Raw genomic sequence first — 22,983 nt, 5'->3', positions numbered from 1 at the left:
TTCCTCTCACCAACTCCACTTTATTCATTGGTAATACATTTATTTTCGACATTTTAAATTATTACATGCACCAAAGTGTACGAAGTTCACACCATTTCATATTACGACCCATTTAACGGACATACCAGAGATAATCTTCACCTTACGATCCAACCGACATTTAGTGTTTCGTGTCAATATCTACTATGATCCAAAACCGTGATGTACTACCACACAAACATTTTCTTATAGCGGATAGTATCATAGGTAAGTATCGTACATATTATACTAGTATATGATACCATCTCCAGATTGCTCAGTATTATAAGTTAGTATCTTAGATCGCATCACTTATTATTTTTGGTGATCCATATTAGAAATATCAATTAATATGATATGGTATAATGATGTGATACTACTAGTATGCTCTTTTCGTCATTAAATGATGTTACAATTCAGCAATGTGTCTAGGAACGATGCTACACGTATGACGAACTCTTCTGATCCATATGAGATAAACAATATGATTTGTTGATTTCGCTCTTGTTTTTAGTCCACATGCTCCAAACATGTGTCCTACAAACATCGGATAGATAAGCAATCGGGAGTAAAAGCCCACCTTTTTAGGGGCTCCACGTAGCCGCTGCGTAGCGCTCAGGCAGCAGGACTTTTAGTCTCGGTTGGTAACACCAACTATGACTAAAAGGATGCCATGCGTCAATCGCTGCCTAGTGTTGGGGTTTAGTTTTTTTCTTTTTGAAAGTAGGGGTTTCGAAGGGGTTAGGGTTTTGATTTTGCGTTTCCCTTTTCTTTTTGTGTTTATCATTCAATTTTTTTTCATTTAGGGTTTTTATTTTTATTTTATGTTTTCCATTAAACTAGAAGCTAGATACTAGTAGCAATGAAGGAACCGTTACACAGCATCGTCATGAATATAGAGAAGTTTTCATACATAAATTATACGCTACTACCTATGGTACATGTTCATGCATATAGATAATATAACATTTCCTATGATCCCTAATATCTAATTAATTACAAAACTCGCATTCGATTCCAGATGGTATTCTCCGGTTTTAGCTATGACATCTTCAATGAAGAATCCTGCCAATTCATCTTAAATTGCTCGTATGCGATCCTTTGGTAGGAGTTCGTCCCGCTTTTGTTGGATCTAATTTAAAGAAAGGGTTATAATATATATATATATATATATATACCCCACGTGTTCCATATGTCGCCCTATTCGTCACTCTGGGTGAGGAATAGTTATTCTTCAACCTCCTCTATTTTAACATCAATGTATCTTAATTTTACGTTCTGTAAATTTTGTCTTATTTTATACGTAAAAACAGACCGTAAAAAAATATAATCAATGTAAAAATATTTTATGTCACGTAAAATTACGAACATACAAAAATAGTACAAAAAATACAATAAATTCAATTTTTTTGGTCTTGTGATCTATATTTTTGTTTTTCTTTTGTGTAATTTTACGTAGTGATTTAATATAAATGTAACTATTTGTATTTCAAACATAATTTGTTTGTAAATTGATCGTAAGATTATCTCGGATGAAGAATAAACTATTCTGCACCCTAGGTGATGAATAGAGTTTATATATATATATATATATATATATATATATATATATATATATATATATATATATATATATATATATATAAAGCTTTGCTGGAGCGACTGCAATCAGTGTTGCACGTTATGTGCAGGGACGATTCTAGGGGGGGACTAGGGGGGGCTAGACCCCCCCCTAACAAATTGATTTCTCTACTATAATAATGGTTGTTGTAGTCAATTTTTTTACTGCAAATGAACTTTGACCTTTTCATGAACAAACTTGCCCCCCCTATGCTTGCATGCTAGCTTCGTCCCTGCTTATGTGTTGAGATCTGGTCCCTTCTCTTTCCTCATTCAGTGGTTGATTGTTATTTCCTCATATAGGTGAATTGGACCACACTTCACTGTTCACATGTGTGTGTGTACGAGAGAGAGAGAGATAGGTGGTTAACTACACAACAAAACTTATATCACATGCTTACCCAAAACGGTTCATGCTCAAATACTAATGCCAGGCCAGAGCACACCCACCGTCGGGCAGGACCGGACATCCCCGATGTCGATCCACACGTAGAGGCCACCACCTCGCTCACGGGCCCGGATCGTTGGGGTCAGCTAGCATCGTCGCCGGGCAGCCCAATCAAAGAGGCCACCAGAGCAGTGGGCGGATCAGGTCCAGCCCACGAGGCCCTCCAAAACCTAATTAACCCTAGATCGGCCACACCACCGGCTATCGGAGAGCCTGCACGGCACTACAGCTGCCGCCAGCCAGGGCCTGACCCGCAACCCCAAGCAACATGCTAGGGAGGAGGATGCCGTCGTCACCCGAAGAGGAGGCCAAGCCGGCGCGTGGGAGCCTCCAGTTCGAGCACGCCGGGACGTGACCCGCCGCCGCCACACGCTTCCTCTCACAGCCCGCCAAACCCAACCTCACCGCCGCATGGCACCAAGCATGTCAGGGCACCACTAGCCACTTAGGAGCTCCGCCTGCACGCCAGGACCTCGTTGCCGCCGCGCGCCCAACCCTAGCGCTTGTCACCGCAGCCCGCCGCACAGCGCACATCACCGCCACCTGCTCTACCCGTCGCGCCGCCGGCCCCGCGGAAGCACGGCGCCAATGTCCAACAGTCCTACCCGCGTTGGCCCCATGCTGGAGCGAGGGGGTGTATGCCCGCCGCCGCAGACGCTACCAGGCTTTGCCCGGCGGCGCGTCCTGACGGCGGCGGGGGGAGGAGGGGGGAGGTGTTAGCAGCGGCTTGGGTTGCCCCTCTCGATCGCCCGTGGGGGCGACGCAAGAGGAGAGGAGAGGACAAGTGTCAGGGTCCGAAAATCTGCTCTTCAGTTCTACAGTAGCTCATCTTGGCTTCTTAATGCTAAATGCACATATACTTGACTGTGCTTTAGTTCGGATGAGGGCATGTACAATGCATAGCCTCAGGATGATGCCCCGTATGCCATGTAGGATTGTATGTCAGAAGAAGTAGGTTCGGATAAGGAAGCGGGATCCTATGCACGAGGCGGGTGCTTGAAAAGAAAAGGTGTGGTCCGGTGTAAAAAACTGAAAAAGTTGAAGTGAAATGTAGAGATGCATATGTATTAGAGTCTTTATTTTTTATTTTTTGATGAGGCGCCTTGATGGTAGCTTGCATTAGAGAATTTTTTTTTTAACATAGATGCCTTAAACTACGTTTCATCATGGGGCATCTGTATCCATATGCCATCATTGTACATGCCTTGAGAGCAACAGGATGACGCATTGTTGGAGGCATGGAACAAATAATAAAATATTCATCTCCTGGTAGGTGATAAAGAGCAAATAAACTTCAAGTTGATGAAACAACCACACTTCTCCTCGCCCCGACCCTCCCCCCCCCCCCCCCCCCCCCTCTCTCTCTCTGTCTCTGTCTCTCTCTCTGAGGTTGAAATCTCACCACCTGTATCTTTTAGATTGTTATTATCCCGGTTTGTTGATTATGCTGATTAATCTTATGTCCGTCCTCCATTTCACACAAGGTTTCCCTATCCAGAAGAAACAGATGCATGCTCATCAGATTCACCTAGCTGCAACCGAAAGAGCATGAGCAAGAGCCCATCCCAGTTCAATCTAAAAAAGAGAGCGTTCCAGATACAGTCTCTGATTTCGGAAAGTTAAGGAAGGTGGGCATTTTTTTCGAAATGGAGGAAGACTCCAGCATGGTAAACACTGCAACTAAGCTCTTCTTTTTGAACGATTCTCACAGCAATTTTACTCCTATGTTATGTTTAAATCGATTTGTTTTATTTTGCAGCTCCCGATTTCAGCTCAGGGAGTCGATTATGATGGGCTCAGTTGGCTAAACAACACTAAATCTTGTGTCTTTCACCTGTAGAGTACGTAGAGAAATTGCAAAGGATTTCATTAGACTTTTGACGGATTAGAATCCTTAGGATTTTTTCTTAAATTGGTTGTTCAGTTAGTATAGGACTGAATTCTACATGAATTTTCCCTATGTTGGCCATTTAATTAATAGGAGAGGGTGTGTCGTTCTCCATCACCGAGTATAGGATTGAATCTTTATAGGAATTTTCCTTATTCAATTAGTACGAGAGAGCATGCATCTTGATAACTTCCAAGTTGCACTTCGGTTCTGCTGTTCTCCATCACCGAACTCAGGTCTACCTTGTTTGGAATGCAACGGGAAGTGTGCCTGGTCCTGTCAACGGGAAGGGTTCCTCAAACATGCCTCAGAGCTTGTCGCTCCTGACCTGCTGGCCCTCACCAAGAATTTCATCAAAGAAGAAACTGATCTGACAGGCATCGACCACACACACACGCACACACGCTTGCTCAACAAAGTTCCAGCCCATCTTGGTTAAAACTGCTGCACCAAGGTACTGTCCAGAGTGATGATGTCACACCTACAGCATTTCCATTTTTTGTCCACCCAGAGCAGATTGGGTTCACTCGTGGGCTTGGGTGGAGCTTGTGGATCTCCTGGGTTGGCCTCGACAGCACGCTACGCTTTGACGTTTGCCGTGATACATCGGTATTAGGCTCTTGAGAATAGGCGGCGCGTTGTCTTTCAGCTTCTCCGGCAGCACACCGGTGTGGGCACACGATCTCGGCTATCTGACGCCCTTCTATCGTGCCATTGATGCCCCTCGGCATGCTTCTACTTTGTAGTCGCCTTTTTGACAGGGTTGTGTTCATGGTGGCCAGGACGACTCTTTCCTGGACATCATGAGGTTGCCTCGGCAGCACTCTTCGCTTTGACCTCAGTGCCAATATATCGGTGCTGCACACACCGGGTGGACGTCTCGGTTGTGTGTTTGTTTACTGGCTACGCCGCAAACACACCATTGTCACCACTTGAACTTGGTTATCTAATACCCATCTTTTGTGTGAATGATGTCCCCAGCGAGCTTTTTTTTTTGTGCCATTTTTTCCCTAGCCTTAGTGCGTGTCTTTTGTTGGCGGTGGAATGAGCTGCTTGCGGAGCTCCTTGTTTGTTTTTTAGCTGGAGGTTCTCGATGTGGCATGCTTAACTTTTAGATTCCTTTCAAATTGGCTACCGAAAAACAAGGTGCACCTTGCTGATATGAACAGTCTATATTCATATCAAGCAGAGATGTTACATATCCATGCCTCCCTCCCCACGTACACCATGGTTTTCTTCAGCTCCCGCAGGCGATGGATGCGACACTGCCATGTGTTCTTTGGGGCCAACAATTCGATCATCTCAGGCGCAGAATGCAAATTTGCCTTGATAGAGATATGCAAGATAGATGCATGGATGGGCATGCATGATTGGTACAACGATTTCAAAGAGCCTCTTGGCGTTGCTTCTCAAGTTTTGGGAAAAATTTAACATGTCCCCTCTTACCTCCTGTTTTCATATGATAGGCAGGCTTATATAATAGATCGGGAACGTTGATTTTATTAAGCAGTGGATCTGAGTAAGTATTACCTTCTTACATTCCATGTGAAAAGAAGAAGTAAGAGGGACCCTCTAACCCAACGGGAGTTAGATCAAGGATACTTGTTGAAGTGAGCCTTTAGTCCTAGGCGACTAGGGTTTCCCTTGTCCTCTGGCGGCATCGCCGTGACCTTGATTCTCCGAGCGCCCGCTCCTGTCGCGAGGGTCGTTGGAGGTCTGGGGTTTTAGGGTTTTCCTTCGGATTGATAAGCATGGCAGCGGCTTCCCAGACGGGGAACGGTCTATGGAACCAGCAGATCGAGGAGATTGGTCGTCTCATTGAGAAGATGAACCTGCAGGAGGATGAGGAAGATGATCTCGTGTGGGAAGAGGAATTAGACGTGGAGGAAATCAAGCCAAAGTGGCAGGTGATCGGGGTCCTTTTGACGCGGAAATCCTTTAGTCAAAGAACACTGATTGTAGACATGAAGGTTGCTTGGAATTAAGCATGAATAGTGGTCTGGAGGAGGATCTACGCGAACCTATTCACCATACAATTCAATTGCCTTGGACACTGGAACAAAGCAACGCATTAGGGCCCATGGGATTTTCGTGGTCTGGCACTAATCCTGGCAAAGTACGATGGATTCTCTAAACCATAGAAAGTCAAACTGGACAGGTTAAAAACTTGGTGCCAAATTCATAGGCTCTGTGATGGGGTTTTAAAAAGCAATTCTTCCATTGAGAATTTGGCAAAAAGGATTGTCCAGGTAGAGGAGGTACAGGTAACCCTACCAAGTGGGTATGCTGGAGAATTTATTCTAGTTCAAGTCAAACTCGATGTGAACAAGAAACTTACCCGTGTTGTTGGCATCACTAAAGCGGTAGAAACTAAGAAATACCTGGTCAAATTTGAAAAGCTTCCAACCTTCTGCATTGCATGCGGTCTATGGGAGATTGGCATGAAGAATGTGTTTATGGGAGCATGACGTGGAAAAGGTTGAATGGGGTCCGTCCATTATGACATCGAGGAGAGGGCAAGGAGGTGGCCGGGGAGGCCATAATTCTGGCGGTCGTGGTGGTATGGATGAAGATCCTTCCAGTCGTGGACGAGGTCGTGGTCGTGGTCTTGGTCTTGGCCGAGGGTGCAATGAACCCGGGTTCGCGACAGGTGCTAGCTACACCAATGATGGGAATATGAATACTTAAACTGGTTAGTTAATTCTACCTTCCGAACAGGCGGCGAGGAAGGGGAAGAAACTGTTGTTGATAAGGAGAAAATACATGGCACAACCTCGAGTCAGGATTTGAGGATGATGTATGGTGATGAGAATATCCTTGGGAAACATATTTCAACTGGCACTAATGCAGCAACTACAAGTGCAGCGGATCAAACTAGTGGCAGTATAATGGTAAACAATGCACTTGTCCCGTTTGTCAGGAAAGCCAGTCATGAGACAGACAGCTCAGGGGCGGTTTTCGTGGAAGTTAATCTGTGTGAGGGGCGTTTTACGTAGACAGTACGGTCTCGGACCCTACTGGCACTCCACAAAAGAATGCAAATAGGAGAAGTTGCTTGCTATCGATGGAACAACAGTCCCAAATAAATAAATCCTAGTATCAGAGGCCTCCTTAGCGGAGGACCGTCGTGACCAATGAAACTCCTATCGTGGAACTGCCATGGAATGGTGGCAGCCACGACGGTTTGCGAGCTCTTGGAACTCCAAGGGCATCTTGTGGCGGATGTTATTTTTCTTTCGGAATCACACTTATATAAAGACAAGGCGGACGATCTTCGAGTGAGGTTGGACTTTGATCTGGCTTATATTGTAGCTAGTGATGGTCGTTTAGGAGGACTAATTCTTTTCTATAATAATGCCTATGGAGTGGTAGTGAATTTTCTGGCTGAGAACTACATAGATGTTGTACTCATGTTTAATGATGAAATTAGTTGGTGTTTCACTTGTTTTTGTGGGGAACCATCTTGGGATAGGAAACATTTGTCGGGGAAATAATTATCTGGTCCAAAAGGAACCACATATGAGCCATGGATGGTCATAGGTGATTTTAACCAAATCCTTATAGGATCAGACAAGTAGTTGGGCAACCCTAGACCAAACCAGATGATGCAGGCATTCAGAAACTGTCTTCTGGAATGTTAACTGGGTGATATGGACATCACTCGAGATATATTCACTTGGCGGCGAGGAGAGATACGTGAAAGATTTGACACGGCTGTCTGTAATGAAGCATGAACTTCAAAGTTCCACCTTGTTGCATTAATACATGAGGCACATGTATACTCGGACATAGACCTTTGTTGCTAGGCACATAATACTATGATGGTCAACAAGTAAGGAAACTAAGTGGAGGAAGGAAATTTGAAGCTAGGTGGCTAAAGGAAAGCACAATAGATGTAATAGTTAAATCGGCATGGGAACGGGCAAATCTAAGGTGTGTCGGCCCCTTCCAGGTAGACAGAACTCGAGTTGTCCAGTATTATCTCCATGCATGGGATCGAGATACATTGAAAGGACCAAAGGAACGAATCAATAAACTGAACCATGAGTTGGAGAAGCTGAAATGGGACACCCAAAATTCTGAGAGTCAGGCGCGACTAAAGGAGGTACGAGTATTGATAGAGAACCTCTTGGACCAAAAGAATATGTATTGGATCCAAAGAGGGAGAACAAATTGGCTCCTCCGCGGCGACATAAACACATCCTTCTTCCATAAGGCCGCTTCTGCCAGAAAGAAGAGTAATCAGATCAAGAAGCTAATGGATAATAATAGCGTGCGGAGCCAAGGAACAAATCGATTAAATAACATTATCATGGAATATTTTGTGAAACTTTTTGACTCTGAAGGGTTTGATCCAGATCCTGCTTTTATCTCGAGGGTGCAGAGGCGTGTTACTAACGAAATGAACAAGGTGCTTACAACACATTTTTCGGCAGAAGAAGTGAGAAAAGGCTTGTTTGATATTGGAGATTTCAAGGCCCCAAGCCCGGATGGTCTTCACTGCATATTTTATAAAAGGTTTTGGCCGATGCTTGGTGATGATTTAGTTAAGGAAGTTCTCCGTGCCTTTAATACATGCACAATTCCCCTTGGTTGGAAAGATACGGTCATTATCATGATTCCTAAGAATAATAATCCAGAGAAGGTAACACAGTTTCACCTAATTAGTCTTTGCAGTGTAGTTTACAAGGTTATGTCTAAGATGATTGCTGCATGCCTTAAGCCTTTGCTTCCAAAATTTATTCCTCCCACCGAAAGAACTTTTGTTCATGGAAGACTTATAACTGATAATGTTCTAATTGTGTATGAGAGTCTCCATGCAACAAAGAACGGGAAGAAAGGGAAGGAAGGATGGTGTGCACTGAAACTTGATATGCACAAGGCATATGACCATGTGAAATGGGTATTTTTGGAAGCTATTTTGCTAAAACTTGGCTTTAAGGCAAGCTGGGTTGAGCTAGTTATGCAATGTGTTAAGTGTGTGTAGTGCATGGTGCGTTTCAATTCTGAGGATACGGAAAGTTTCAAGCCATCTAGGGGACTGATACAGGGCGATCCCCTCTCCCCTTATATTTTTCTTCTGTGTATTGAGGGCTTGACTGCCCTACAATCACATGTTGAACATATAGGAGCTCTGGAAGGTGTTAAAGTCTGCATAGATGCAACATACAGGAGCTCGGGAAGGTGTTAAAGTGTGCAGAGATGCACCATCTGTGACTAACTTCTTATTTGTAGATGATTCACTCATCTTGATTAAAGCAAACAATCAGAATGCATAAACTTTGAAAGGGATTCTTTATACATATTGATTGGCTTTGGACAAAAAGTGAGTGTAGAAAAATCAAGTATTTTCCTTAGCCCGAGTACACCTGTTGAGACCAGGGTGCATATCTGCACCACTCGGGAGATTATGATAGAAAGCTTAAACGATAGATACTTTGGGCTCCCGATCACTGTTGGGCTGGATAAGAGTGAAAGTTTTAGTTACCTGTTTGACAAAATTATTCAGAGGCTTATCCGATGGAAATAGACGGCCTTATCACTGGGCGGAAAATAGGTACTTCTCAAACCAGTGGCGCAAGCAATACCATCTTATGCAATGTAAGTCTTCAAAACCCCTAAAAAATTGTAAGGGAATAACACACGCGATGGCGCAGCTTTTGTGGAGCGATGATGCCAATCATAGGATAATGCACTGGTTCGCGTGGTGGGAAATGTGTGTTCCAAAGAAAGAAGGTGGAAGGGGGTTCCGTGACATCCATTGCTCTAATCTGGCTTTCTTGGCAAAACAAGCATGGAGTTTATTGGATGACCCTGATTCCCTATGTGCTACAATAATTCGAGCCAAGTATTATTGTGATGGAGATTTGTTGAATGCACTTTTGAAGAAGAAATCATCATACATTTGGGAAAGTATTAACGAAGGGGTCAAAACTTTAAAACTCGGGCACATATTGCGAATTGGAGATGGACACAAAGTAAACATTTGGTCCGATGCTTGGATTCCTCAATCACCCTCTAGACTTCCGATCACCCCAAGAGGTAACAATCTGCTATCCAAGGTTTCGGACTTGATTGACCCTGCAACCGGCCATTGGGTGGCAATGTTGGCAGAACAAACTTTTTGGACGGTTGATGTTCATCGAATACTAAATATTCCATTACCATATTTTGAGATGCCTAATTTTTTTGCTTGGCATCCCTCGAAATATGGCATCTTCTCTGTCAAGTCAGCCTATCTAGAGATGTGGCGGGGCTACTATGAAGTGAAATCCGCAAGGAGAAACTCCCCGAGCGCTGTTGCACCTAACCCAGTTTGGGAATTTATGTGGAAACTACCCTGCCCTGCTAAGGTGAGGATATTCCTATGGAGAACGCTACATGGCACTCTCCGCTGTCGTGTCTGTCTTGCGGATAGGCATCTGAAAATGATCACAAAATGACCAACATGTTAAAGTGTGAAGCATATGTTGTTCCAATGCAACAAGGCAAAAGAAGTATGGAGGATGTTGGGTTTGGATAGCATCATTCAAAGAGGATGTACAGTCGATCGAGCGGGAGAAGCGGTCTTAGAACATCTCCTATCTCTTCCGGCAGACGAAACTATAGTCCTTTGGTCAGAGGAATGGTAACTTGATCATAGTAATCACCTGCTGGTGTCTGTGGTGGGAGATTGCTCTTTTAGTTCGTGTCCTTGCTGAGAATTTTATTTCTGTGGCGGCCGAGTCAACGAAGGAGAAAAGGAACCCATGGAAAAGACCTCCACCGGGATATACCAAATTAAATGTTGATGCCTCATTTGATCCGGATTTACTCCAAGCTACGGTCGAAGCTGTTCCACGTGATACTGCTGGCAATTTCCTAGCGGCAATTTTGTTATTTTTGGTGTTTGCATGGATGTGTTCATGGCCGAAGCTCTTGCCCTTCGGTTTGGTCTGAACTTGGCCACGTCCATGGATTGCAACAAGCTGATAGTAAATTCACATAATATTGATCTAATCTCTACGATGCATGACGGAGGTAACTGATGACTGCTATCCTATGGCGAGAGATTTCTCCCATGTGCGGTATGAACAATGCCACAGAGAAGCTAATGTTGTTGCAGATGAACTAGCAAGACTTTGAAAATCCCCCCTCCCCCCAAAAAAATCTTGGTTTGGTGAGCCGCTTGAGGCCATCATTCCTTTGCTTTCAAGTGATATTGTTTTGATTACTATTAGCTAATAAAGGGGTCTTGAGATGTTCAAAAAAAAAGAGGTAAGAGGTACCATGTTAAAATTCCTCCAACTTTCGGACCTGCTTTGTGTCCACTACAAGTGACGTAGTTTGCGCGACCATCGGGCATGATCTCTGGGATAGTGGGGCAATGCTCCACGTCCACTACCTTGCTCTCTTGAATACCGGGCTTTGCCCTAATGCATGTGTCATCGTCGTCATCCATGACCTACATGATCACATGCAGCACAATCTCATATTGTGCTTGTGCAGTTTCAGTCTGATCTAGAGCAGGTGACCCTAACCCCCAATGCTTCTGACCGCCGCAGTCCATAGTGTTTTGTACCTCTTGGGATGCCTTGTACCATTTGAGATTAATGTAGGCGACATTGATGACACTCTTTTTAGGCTCGTCTGGACGTATGGGTGCTTTTCATCCCTAGATGCCCCTTGTGTATCTCTTATTGAAGACAGTTTCTTGTGCTTGGCTCCGAGTCTCCCCGCGCCAATACCGGCTCCACTCCATGGTGGTGGTTGCGGTGCTTTAGAACATATGAATGGTCAGGCACACCACCACCACCAAGGTTTGGTTATCAAACTCCAAAAATAATACCGAGGGTGGGCATGAAACGCAGTTACCACGGTTACCAGAAAATATTGAGCGTTTACCATTTAATTTTTTAAAAGAATTTTGAATTCAAATTTATTTCAGCTAGTTTTATAGATTTTTTATGGCATTTCAATCAGCAATTCGCTAGTCTCCGACTGATCATTCATGCCAGTGTCGAGCTGGAGAGTTAGATCCCTGCATGTGCTGTTTTATTTTTAACAATCTACTCCCTATGTAAAGAAATATAAGAGATCGTAAAGGGTTGTGTGCTTAGTACAGACGCAATAGCCAGGAGAGTATCATTGCTTCCTTGTCATCTATGTAAAGAAACAGTGTGATGAACAGTAATGACCGATGATTATTGACAGTGATGATGTACATATATATACCTCCTGAAGAGGCGCATCGCACAGACGCGATGGTTACAACAGCCACGATCAAAACGACGCGTCCGTTGTATTCGGATGCGATGGTTCACGGGCAGAGATTCCATTTAATTAAACTAATTAATTAAATTCTAACACCCCCCTAATCTCTGCTTCAATTATTCTTGTAACATCATCATCATCATCATCATAATCAACTTGATTAGTCTCCTCCAAAAACCCTGTAGGAAAAATATGAGAAGATATATACAATATGCTATCAAGAACTCCTTCCAAAAACCCAGTGGGAAAATAAGAAGAAACTGACATATCACAATGCCTGCATTACTATTGCCTCATTAAAAACCTTCCATAAGAAACCATCCAAGAAAAACTTATAAAGGAAAAGAGTGCAATATCAAAGATCCGAGGATCACAAACAAATTATCATTCAAGGATACACTCCCCCTGAACTTTGCAAGTCACGAAGTCGTTTCATACCAATCCCATTGATGTACTTCTCAAATAAAGAACTTGGTAATGACTTTGTAAACAAATCAGCAAGATTATCACATGACTTCGTTTGCAAAATATTTATCTCCCCAGTTTCCTGTAACTCATGGGGATAAAATAACTTGGGAGAAATATGCTTTGTAATATTACTCTTTATATAACATGTTTGCATTTGTGTAATGCATGCAGCATTATCTTCATAGATAATGGTGGGTGATTCTAATGATCCAATCCCACTTGCACTTTCGATAAAGTTTATCATTCTGCGAAGCCATGCACATTCACGTGATGCTTCAAACAAAGCAATAATTTCAAAATGATTCGTGGACGTAGCCACCAGAGTATGTTTTGTCGACTTCCAAGAGAAGGCCATACCTCCACTCAAGAAGACAAAACCAGTCTGTGATCTGGCATTATGGGGATCCGATAGGTATCCAGCATCACAATATCCCACCATAGTTTTATCTTGATTTTTTCGATAGAACAAACCAAGATCTTTGGTGCCTTGAAGATATCTGAAAACGTTCTTCACACCAACCCAATGCCTCTTTGTTGGTGATGCACTGAATCTAGCTAATAAATTTACTGCAAATGATATATCAGGCCTGGTGCAGTTTGCTAGATACATTAGTGCCCCAATAGCACTGAGGTAAGGAAACTCAGGTCCTAATACCTCTTCATCATCACCCTTAGGTCTAAATGGGTCTTTATCTCTATCAAGAGATCTAACAACCATTGGTGTTTTTGCTGGATATGCTTTATCCATATTAAATTTCTCAAGAATCTTTTGGATATAAGCATACTGACGAACTAGTATTCTCGAAGGAAGATGTTCAAGTTGTAAGCCCAAACAAAATTTAGTCTTACCGAGATATTTCATCTCAAACTCCGTCTTAAGATGATTACTTGCCTCATGTATTTCTTGTGTAGTCCCAATGATATTCAGATCATCCACATACACAGAAATAATGCAAAATTCATTCTTAGATTTCTTAATAGACACACATGGGCAATCATTGTTGTTTGAGTAACCCTTCTGAAGAAGAAATATACTCAGTCGGTTATACCACATTCTTCCCGACTGCTTCAAGCCATACAATGACTTCTGAAGCTTTACGCAATACATGTTGCGGTTAGCCTTTGGATTCGGAAGCTTCATTCCTTCAGGAACTTTCATATAAATATCTGAATCCAGTGAGCCATATAGATATGCAGTCATAACATCCATTAGTTGGATAGACAAATTCATTTTCACTGCCAGTGATATTAAATATCGGAACGTTGTTCCACTCATAACAGGAGAATATGTTTCATCATAATCGATGCCGGGTCTCAGCGTGAATCCCTGTGCTACAAGCCTCGCCTTGTATCTCACCACCTCATTGTTCTCATTCCTCTTACGAACGAAAACCCATTTTGCTCCCACAGGGAACACATGCTAAGGAGTAGGTATTACTGCAGTAAATACCCCTCTTTTTATGAGCGAGCGCAATTCATCCTCAATTGCTGCCTTCCATTTGGACCAGTCTGAGTGCTTCATGCACTCTGCCATGGACTTAGGTTCGCAATCCAAATCAAGGTCTTTTGCAATTCTAGAGGCGAAATAAATGTCGACAATTGTAGTCTTTCTATTGTATGATTCTCCTGAATCAATATAGTTAATGGATATTTCAGCAATACCTTTTGATCTTTCGTGATTTCCCTCAACAATTGGATCAAGGTCTTCCGATCCCCCAACACCAAAATTTGTGTGCACACTCGTGATGGGTTCTGGATGTCCAACATCCTTCAGGTGTACTTCAACCCTAGGTTGAATATCAACATTTTGTTGATTTGCATTTACCTTTTGAGGATTCCTCATTCCCCTTGGACGCTTCCGCAAAGCCTTGTCCTTTGTGTCCGGATTCCTCCCCCTCTTAGGTGGCTGAGTAGATCTATGGGTCACATCTATTCTCTCTGGCACATTCATAGCGGAAACATTTGATTTTGTGACACCTTTATAATCAGTAAATGCATCTGGCAGTTTATTTGTAATATTTTGCAAATTTATAACCTTCTGAACCTCCAGTTCAGACTCATTCGTACTTGGATCTAAGGACTGGATGCCTTTCACATTCCAATCTATTTCTCGGCATTCTTTGTAGTTATTCTCTCCCCCTAATGCCGGGAAATTGTCCTCATCAAAAATGCAATCAGCGTACCGGGCCGTAAACAAATCCCCTGTTAGGGGTTCCAGGTACTTAATGATTGACGGAGAATTGTACCCCACATAGATCCCCATTCTTCTATGAGGGCCCATTGATGTACGCTGTGGTGGTGAGATCGGTACATATACCGCGCAACCGAATTGTCGCAGATGGGAAATACTTGGCTGGTTTCCACGTACTAACTGCAATGGGGAGACCGTATGATATGCAGTTGGTCGAATTTGTATCAATTCTGCAGCATGTAAAACTGCATGACGCCAACATGAAGCTGGAAGATTACTATTTTGCAGGAGCGGTCTTGCTATCAACTTGATCCTCTTGATAAGTGATTCCGCAAGACCATTCTGGGTATGTACATAAGGTACTGAGTGCTCCATAGAAATGCCCAAAGATAGGCAGTAATCATTAAATGCTCGAAAACTGAATTCTGCAGCATTATCCATTCTAATGGTTTTTATCCTATGCTCAGGATGATTTGCTCTCCATTTAATTATCTGAGCAATTAGCTTTGCAAAAGCATGGTTCCTTGTTGACAGTAGACACACATTTGACCATCTTGTTGATGCATCAATTAGGACCATGAAATATCTGAATGGTCCACATAACGGTTGTATTGGACCACAAATATCTCCTTGAATACGTTTAAGGAAATCAAGTGGCTCATTCTTTAATTTCACATAAGATGTCCTTGTGATTAATTTCCCAGTTGCACATGCAGTGCATACAAAATCAGATGATTTTGGGAACTTTCTATCCGTTATGTTGTGTCCAACAGAACCATCAATAATTTTTCTCATCATCCCAATAGCAGGATGACCTAGGCGACCATGCCAAATCTTGAACTTATCAAGATTCTGAAAAACTATTTTGTACGCCAGATGCGTCTCTGGTTTAATGTATGTATAATACAACCCAGAAGATAGAGAAGGCATATTCTCAAGGATTTCCTTTCGAAATCCCTTTTGCTGAGTTATGAGTAGGCATTCAGCCCCACTCTCTTCATTAGTTTCCACATGAAAACCATTTTTGCGAATATCCTTAAAACTCAGCAAGGTACGAGTAGAATCTGGATACAGTAGAGCTTCCTGGATTATCAATTTAGTACCCATAGGGAGTGTAATTGTAGCTTGTCCAGAACCAACAATTACCGTGTCTCGACCAGCAATTGTCATGACACTTCCATTACTCTTCTTGAGTGTCTGGAAATACTTCATCTCCCTAAGTATCGTGTTAGTAGATCCACTATCCACTAAACACATTTCCTCCTCCATTGTATTATTCCTTGAAGTTCTATAGAGTAAAAGAACAAAGTTCCGTATATAATCAAACTCATATAGAATCAATACATACATTACAAACGTATATATGTTTTGTACTTATTACAAGCCCTATGTCACACGACATAGCTAACACATTATGTCTAAAGACATAACTTATTTTACAACACATATAATATGTCTAATAACATTGTTACAATACTTAGACAAATGAGACTAAATCTGATCTCCAAATATGTCACTAGAACCAAATTCCACTAGCATGTCATCGACATCTAGTATTGGATCTTCCACTTGCTGATTCTGCTTTTGGTTGTCCATGTTCAGATAATCATCTCGAGAACCATCAACCGTAGGGGTACCATCTTCATTTCTAGTGAAGTGTGCTTCATACTGGTTCCCCTGAGCCTTCTTGCCCTTTCCAAGTGACTGTTGGTACAATTCCACCAAATGGTTCGAAGTGTCACACTTCTTTGCAATATGTCCTTTACAACCGCACCTAAAACAACCAGTGTTGCTAGTCCTTTCATTTTTCTTGAAAGAACCTTTGCCCTTTTGGACTCCATTCTTATTCTGCTTCTCATTACGCTTCCACTTTCCATTGAATGTCCTACAGTTCTTGTTGGAACCATTGAACTTTTGAGTATTCTTAGAGTTGAAGTGTGATTCAGGCAGAGGCATCGTTCCTGTTGGATGAGCCAAATTGTTCTTCTCAAGAAGCTCATTGTGCTTCTCTGCCTGAAGCGGCGAGTAAATCAACTCAGAATACTTCTTATACTTTTGCTGACGGTATTGTTCAGCAAGTATCCTCATTGAAGGATGGAAAGTAGAAAGTGTCTTTTCAATAAGATCAGCATCAGAAACTGCACTATCGCAGAATCTTAACTTGGAGTTGATCTTATGAACAACATAATTGTATGCAGCTACAGACTTAAAGTCTTGGAATCGGACTAGCGCCCATTCCCGTTGCGCTTCATGCAACATCACCGCCCTTTGTTGATCATACCTCTCTTTTAAGGAGTTCCAAAGTGTCAGAGGGTTCTCCTCCATCAGATACTCTGTCTTTAGGTCAGGGTGAAGATGATGTCGAATGAAGTGCAATGCTGAATACCTAGTTATGTCTGTTATGGACGAAGTCCCTTGGGCAGGTGTGGTTATAGCGGAATTGAGTCCCTTGGCCGTCAAATTGATTTTGACATCCATTGCCCATGTCAAATAGTTAGAACCATCGACGACAAGTTCAGCAAATTCTTTTTTAGATATGTCAGCCATATCCGGTTTGCTTTCTTCTCCGACGAGTTATGTGGCCTAGTGCTCTCGCTGGAGAGGAGTGCGTGATAACATGTAAAGAAACAGTGTGATGAACAGTAATGACCGATGATTATTGACAGTGATGATGTACATATATATACCTCCTGAAGAGGCGCATCGCACAGACGCGATGGTTAAAACAGCCACGAACAAAACGACGCGTCCGTTGTATTCGGATGCGATGGTTCCACGGGCAGAGATTCCATTTAATTAAACTAATTAATTAAATTCTAACAATCTAAAAGTTTCCGCCTTAGTTAACTGTGCGGGCAGTGTTTAAATTGAAAAACTTTGATTTTTTTTGCTCGAGACACCCTTTTACTGAGTGGTACCGAAATACTCGATAACATACTTGAAATCTCAACATTTTGAGCGGTAACCAAAACCTTGATTTTCGATAAAGATTATATATTAATATCGAGGAGATACCAATTACACCCAGCCTTTGCAACAACGCAATGCCCTAATGGCATGACGGATGCACGCAGCCAAAAAGCGAAGAAGAAACTAAAAAAAAAATCCTGCTACAGAGTTTTAGTACTTGCAAGAGCAGCACAACCACCACCAAGACAACAACACCTAATGTTCAAGTACTCCAAAAATGACGCCTCCAAGAAGGAAACAGTGCACAAGCATCGTCGTTGCCCGATTGTAAATCTTGGGTTTTCACATTGGAGATAATGCCCGCTCTCAAAGCAATGTCTTCAATAAGACCATTGCCAGGAACAACTAATTAAGGCAAACCTTGGATTTTCATCCTAAAAGGTAGGACCTTGAACTTCACTTGTGATGTCACCCCCACTTACATACCACTGCTACGAATGCCGAAACTTCAAGCAAATTCCTCAGCGATGTAGGCTATAATCACCAGTACTAGTCCTCCAATCTTGGCTTTCATGACATTCTCCGCCTCTGACTTTACCATAGAGTAAGATATCTCCTGATGGAACTAGACAGCAGAGCTTCGCACCGCTCCCTCCTTAATGGAGAACCAATGGGCATGACCAAATTCCACCCGATCCAGCAATCTCCAGGCCTAACACGTCCATGGAAGTTTGCCGCCGGAGCCTTCCGGAACCCGCCACTCCAACCAGATCAGAAATTCCGTGTAACAGGCAGATCTGCGTCTTGGCACAAGAGGAACACTAGGACCGTCGCCTCATACCTGAGCCGCCATGACGTTCTTCGTCATTGTTATCACCATGGAAATCAAAGTACCGACATGTTCCATAATTTCAACAGATGTTGAAGCTCCGCGTCAGACCCTCGTAAAGCCACTCGGGCTAAAATTGGGCACTCACGACAGAATCTAATCTGATCCAGCAATCTACAGGCGTCATGCACCCAATGAAGATCTCCGGCAGATTATTTCGGACCTCGTCAATGGCCAGATCCATGAGGGCCGACAACCGGCAGAACATCATCTTCAAGCAAGAAGAACCCAAGGACCGGCCGCCGTCCGCATCTTGTCCAACTCTGATGAAAGAGCCACGGGAGCGGAACCCCGACACCATTGTCGGTCGCGTAGGAAATCCCAGCCACGCCGATCAACAACAGCAAGAGAAGGACGCACATGGTGACAGCCCGGGGCTCCAGGCGCCAGATCCGAGGATGTGCCGCCCCGCCCGACCACCTCCACGATGCAGCCGCCACCGCACCCACGCACCGCCGCACCCAAGGCCGGCGGTCTGAGTCACGGCCGCAACGCCCTGCGACATCGTTGCGCTCCTCGCCCGCGCGCCACGTCCCACACCGTAGCCACCATGGGAGGAGGGAGAAGCAGCCCCGCCGCCGCCAACAACAGCTGGGCTTCGCCCGGCGGCGTCCTCTGGCGGCGGCGAGGGGAAGGAGCGCCGCCAAAACCTTGAGAACCACTTATGTCATGCTCTCGTGGCAGTACTGTCATATCAAAGCAGCGCCCATCCACCGATAAGCGTCATCACAATACCTATAAGCCTATCAGAGCGTCATCACAATGCTCTCGTGGCCGAACGAGATTATGTCAGCTTTCACATCTTATATGGGCAACAACTAAATGATAAGTTTGAGGAATGTTTTAATTCCTCAAATGTTTTTTTTTGAGTGAGTAAACAATACAGATGGTCTAATACACCGTGTCTAACTCCCTCTGTAAACTAATCTAAGACCGCATATATTAGTTTAGGGAGGGAGTAGTTGGGAGGAAGTAATGGCGAAATAGTGTGGGAAAGGAATAAGGGGGACACTTGAAGTGCTCTAGTGTAACTGTGTAAGTGGTCAATTCAGTGCTCATGTTGCTGCCTGCAGATTATCTATTTCTTTATTCAGGTCATTTATCAATTGTTCCGTATATACACACGGAATCATTGCAGATTTATGATCAACTGATTATCAATATTTCACATGGACCATCTCAACACCTGTGCAAAACTTGCAAACTATAATGTTGACTAAACAAATTCTATTTGGTTCTTAATTATGACCAGGTCATGGCATCAGACCGTGTGAAATTATTGTACGAGGGCCACCAGATTTTGAACGTAATATTTGGCATCTTATTTGGTTCGCTAGCAATCCTGCGGTGGTATACAGGAAGAGTTGAATTGGAGGGAACTGCAATTCTGATTTGTCTTGCGGAGTCAAGTGTGCTCGTGTTGGTTTGTGTGCTGCCGCAATTCATTATTAGGAGATATTTTGTTTCCCGAAACGGGACAGGAGGTATAGGTCTTGAGGCCTACGTCTGGACTGGCGCCATGGTGTTGGATGATTATGCCGCCTTACTTATGATCAACATAGAGAATGTCATAGTCATTATGATCCCTGCTATGATCCTTGTCTTCATTGGTACACTTGGTCTGGAACAGATGAAAAGTGGAACTGTTCAGGTCAGCAGCAGACCAAAGGATCATGGAGTGAACCCATTGACAACTGAGAAGCAGGATAATAATGAAGAAGACATCCTCTCTGTGCAGAAGAAAAATACTAGTGACAAGTTGGAGCTCTTTGAATTTGTCAGTTACCTTTTGCAGCTATCATCGGTGACATGGACTCAATACAAGGGACAGCAAGGCTCTACTCCCGGTCTATCTGATATTCTTCTGTTCTTATGTTCAGCGCTAGGTGCCCTTGGAGTGATGCTCTCCTCATCGCTTGCTAGTGTTAATTCTCGTGAAATAACAGTACAGGTTCTGCCGGTGCTGCACAAGACCTGTGCTGTGTTGCTGTTTATAGCAGCTCACACACTGGCAGCGGAATGCCTAGGGGGTGACATGATCTATGTTTGCTTACCAGAGCTTATTCCAGTGATTCTATGCTTCACCATTTGTTTTGGCGAGTCAGTGAGCATCGCCAGCTTCACGTCAGTCAAATCACAAGTCCTCATTGTGAGCTCAGTTTTGGCCATTCTGGCATGCCTCTTCTCCTGGAATACAAATGGCAGTAACACGCGAGGAACCTGGATCATATGGTCGTTTTGGATTTCTATCTGTTCATCAGCATTTTCACAGTACCATGTTTGGTTGCTGCAAGGTTGGCCTGGAAGCTCATCGGAGTCGACGAAACTAATCCCGCTGCTCAAAGTTTCCTCAACAATTTATAATAATGTAGGAGCCATGTTGGGTGCCTATATGATCGTAACTGATCCAAGCATTGTGTACGAGGCAATATCTTCCTTCGAACACAAAGCCATGGCTGCAGTAGGGACTATCATTTCTCTGTTCATATTACTTGTATGGTCTGCGCGCGGGCACCCATTCGGCCACACGGGAAACAGCACCGAAATCAACCAAGCAATCCAGAGAATTCCAGAGGAAGAACCGTAGATCTGGAGCAGGAATCAAAGGAGATTCTGCAGGAAGAAAAGCCAGATGAACACTACTTCCTCGATGAAGATAAAAGGTACTTTTTTCGATGAAATGTGTTTTTTATGAATTTGAAGTGTGGTATCTAATGGATACAAAGTATAATGAGTATACACCTGCTCTATGCATATTTGGTGCATCTCTACCCATTCCTATATACTCCCTCCGTCCAGAAATACTTGTCTTAAAAATGAATAAAATGGATGTATCTATAACTAAAATAAGTCTAGATACATCCATTTCTGGGACAAGTATTTTCGGACGGAGGGAGTAATACTTTAATTCCCTAAGAAATCCGTATATGAAAATAATCCCTGCCTAGTCCACCCCCTATACCATTAATCACTAAACATATATAGCTTTTGATTCCTCCAAAATTACCGCTTTAGCCTATTTTGCTCCACAAACATTAAGTGTCGGAAATTTTGATTCTCCGCTCGGTCCTCTCACTCTCCTCCTTGGAATCCGTCACATAGTAGCCATGAACAATGCAGCTGACTGGCCGGCTTAGTTTATTGGCTTTTGTAATGCTGACAGAATTACCTGGAGTGTCCAGCTGAAAACAGCGTCCGGTCATATGATGTGTATGATTTGCCTATATTGATATTTGAGACTTGTTGAGGCTTTTGGGATTGTAATTATGGGAATATGGGCATGTTATGATAATATTGACTTGGGAAATTTCCTTGAAACCCTTTTTTTTTAGAAATGGAGGCTGAGCCCCGGCCTCTGCATCGAGTGATGCATGCAGCCATATATTAAGTAAAATCAAATCTCGGCATTCCTTGGAACCCTTTGATCCACTCTTTATATTATGGGATCCCTATAACTTTAAAACAAATGAGAAAGGCTACCCTTCTCATCGTTGTCGTACATGTCTTGAATCATTGACATTTGGGGGAATCTAATAATGTATCCACAGGGAATAAAACCTGTAGATTTACTTCGCATATGTTTTAGTCCCCTAGAAGTATCTATCATCAATACCGAAACATGATTAAGACCAGAATTGCATTTTCAGCCATAGTTTAAAAAGCCGAAACATAAACCGAACCAGAAAGGTTGCCGGTTCAGGTTTTTACCCGTCGGACCACCGGCGATAGTCGGGTTTTTAAGCAAAAACATAATAAATATTTAGTAATATATGTGTTAATATATAAAATTATTTACATGTAGTGGATAACAAAGTAGCATAGCCGAGTTAGTTATAGGACCGTGGGCAGGCCTCGCGTATTGCTCACACGATCTAGGATTGAATCCTACTCCTTCCAATTTTTATTAGAATATTTTCCCAGTTTAATGTCCCGGTTTTTACTGGTTTCCCAGAAAACCGGCTGGTTCGGCAGGTTTTCTGTGAACTGATTGCAGAACGGTCTTATTAGCTTAAAAACCCGATGAGGCTGCCGGTTTCGTTTTTTCCGGTCTGACCACCGGTCCGGTCCGGTTTTTTGAACCTGCCTTGGCCAGTTGAGTACCAATCGATGGACAAATTCATATGATGTCTTGGCCAACTGCCTTGCAGTCGATGCGCAACTTTCCCTCTACCCGTGGATGTATAGTTTTCCCTCCTGCCCCCCACCTCAATTACTCTAGCTGTTAGATGTGCAACTTTGGAAGTTGATGTGGCCAACTGCCTAGTATTCGTTTTGCCCATGAAGGAGTGGGCGTCAAT

General features: G+C 43.2%; 1 protein-coding gene across 1 annotated transcript; it reads left to right on the top strand.

Annotated features, from left to right (window-relative positions):
• The first annotated feature begins 3,742 nt into the window (after window positions 1–3,742).
• LOC123453000 lies at window positions 3,743–21,272 on the top strand. The gene is made up of 2 exons (XM_045129759.1): window positions 3,743–3,753; window positions 19,938–21,272. The coding sequence occupies exons 1-2, from the start codon at window positions 3,751–3,753 to the stop codon at window positions 21,270–21,272; spliced, it is 1,338 nt and encodes a 445-aa protein (XP_044985694.1). The 5' UTR covers window positions 3,743–3,750.
• The last annotated feature ends 1,711 nt before the right edge of the window (window positions 21,273–22,983 follow it).

This window comes from Hordeum vulgare, chromosome 1H (assembly GCF_904849725.1).
Source record: "Hordeum vulgare subsp. vulgare chromosome 1H, MorexV3_pseudomolecules_assembly, whole genome shotgun sequence".
Classification (NCBI taxonomy): Eukaryota; Viridiplantae; Streptophyta; class Magnoliopsida; order Poales; family Poaceae; genus Hordeum; species Hordeum vulgare.
The sequence above is the reverse complement of the archived record's forward strand: the minus strand, read 5'-3'. Positions and strand labels throughout refer to the sequence as shown.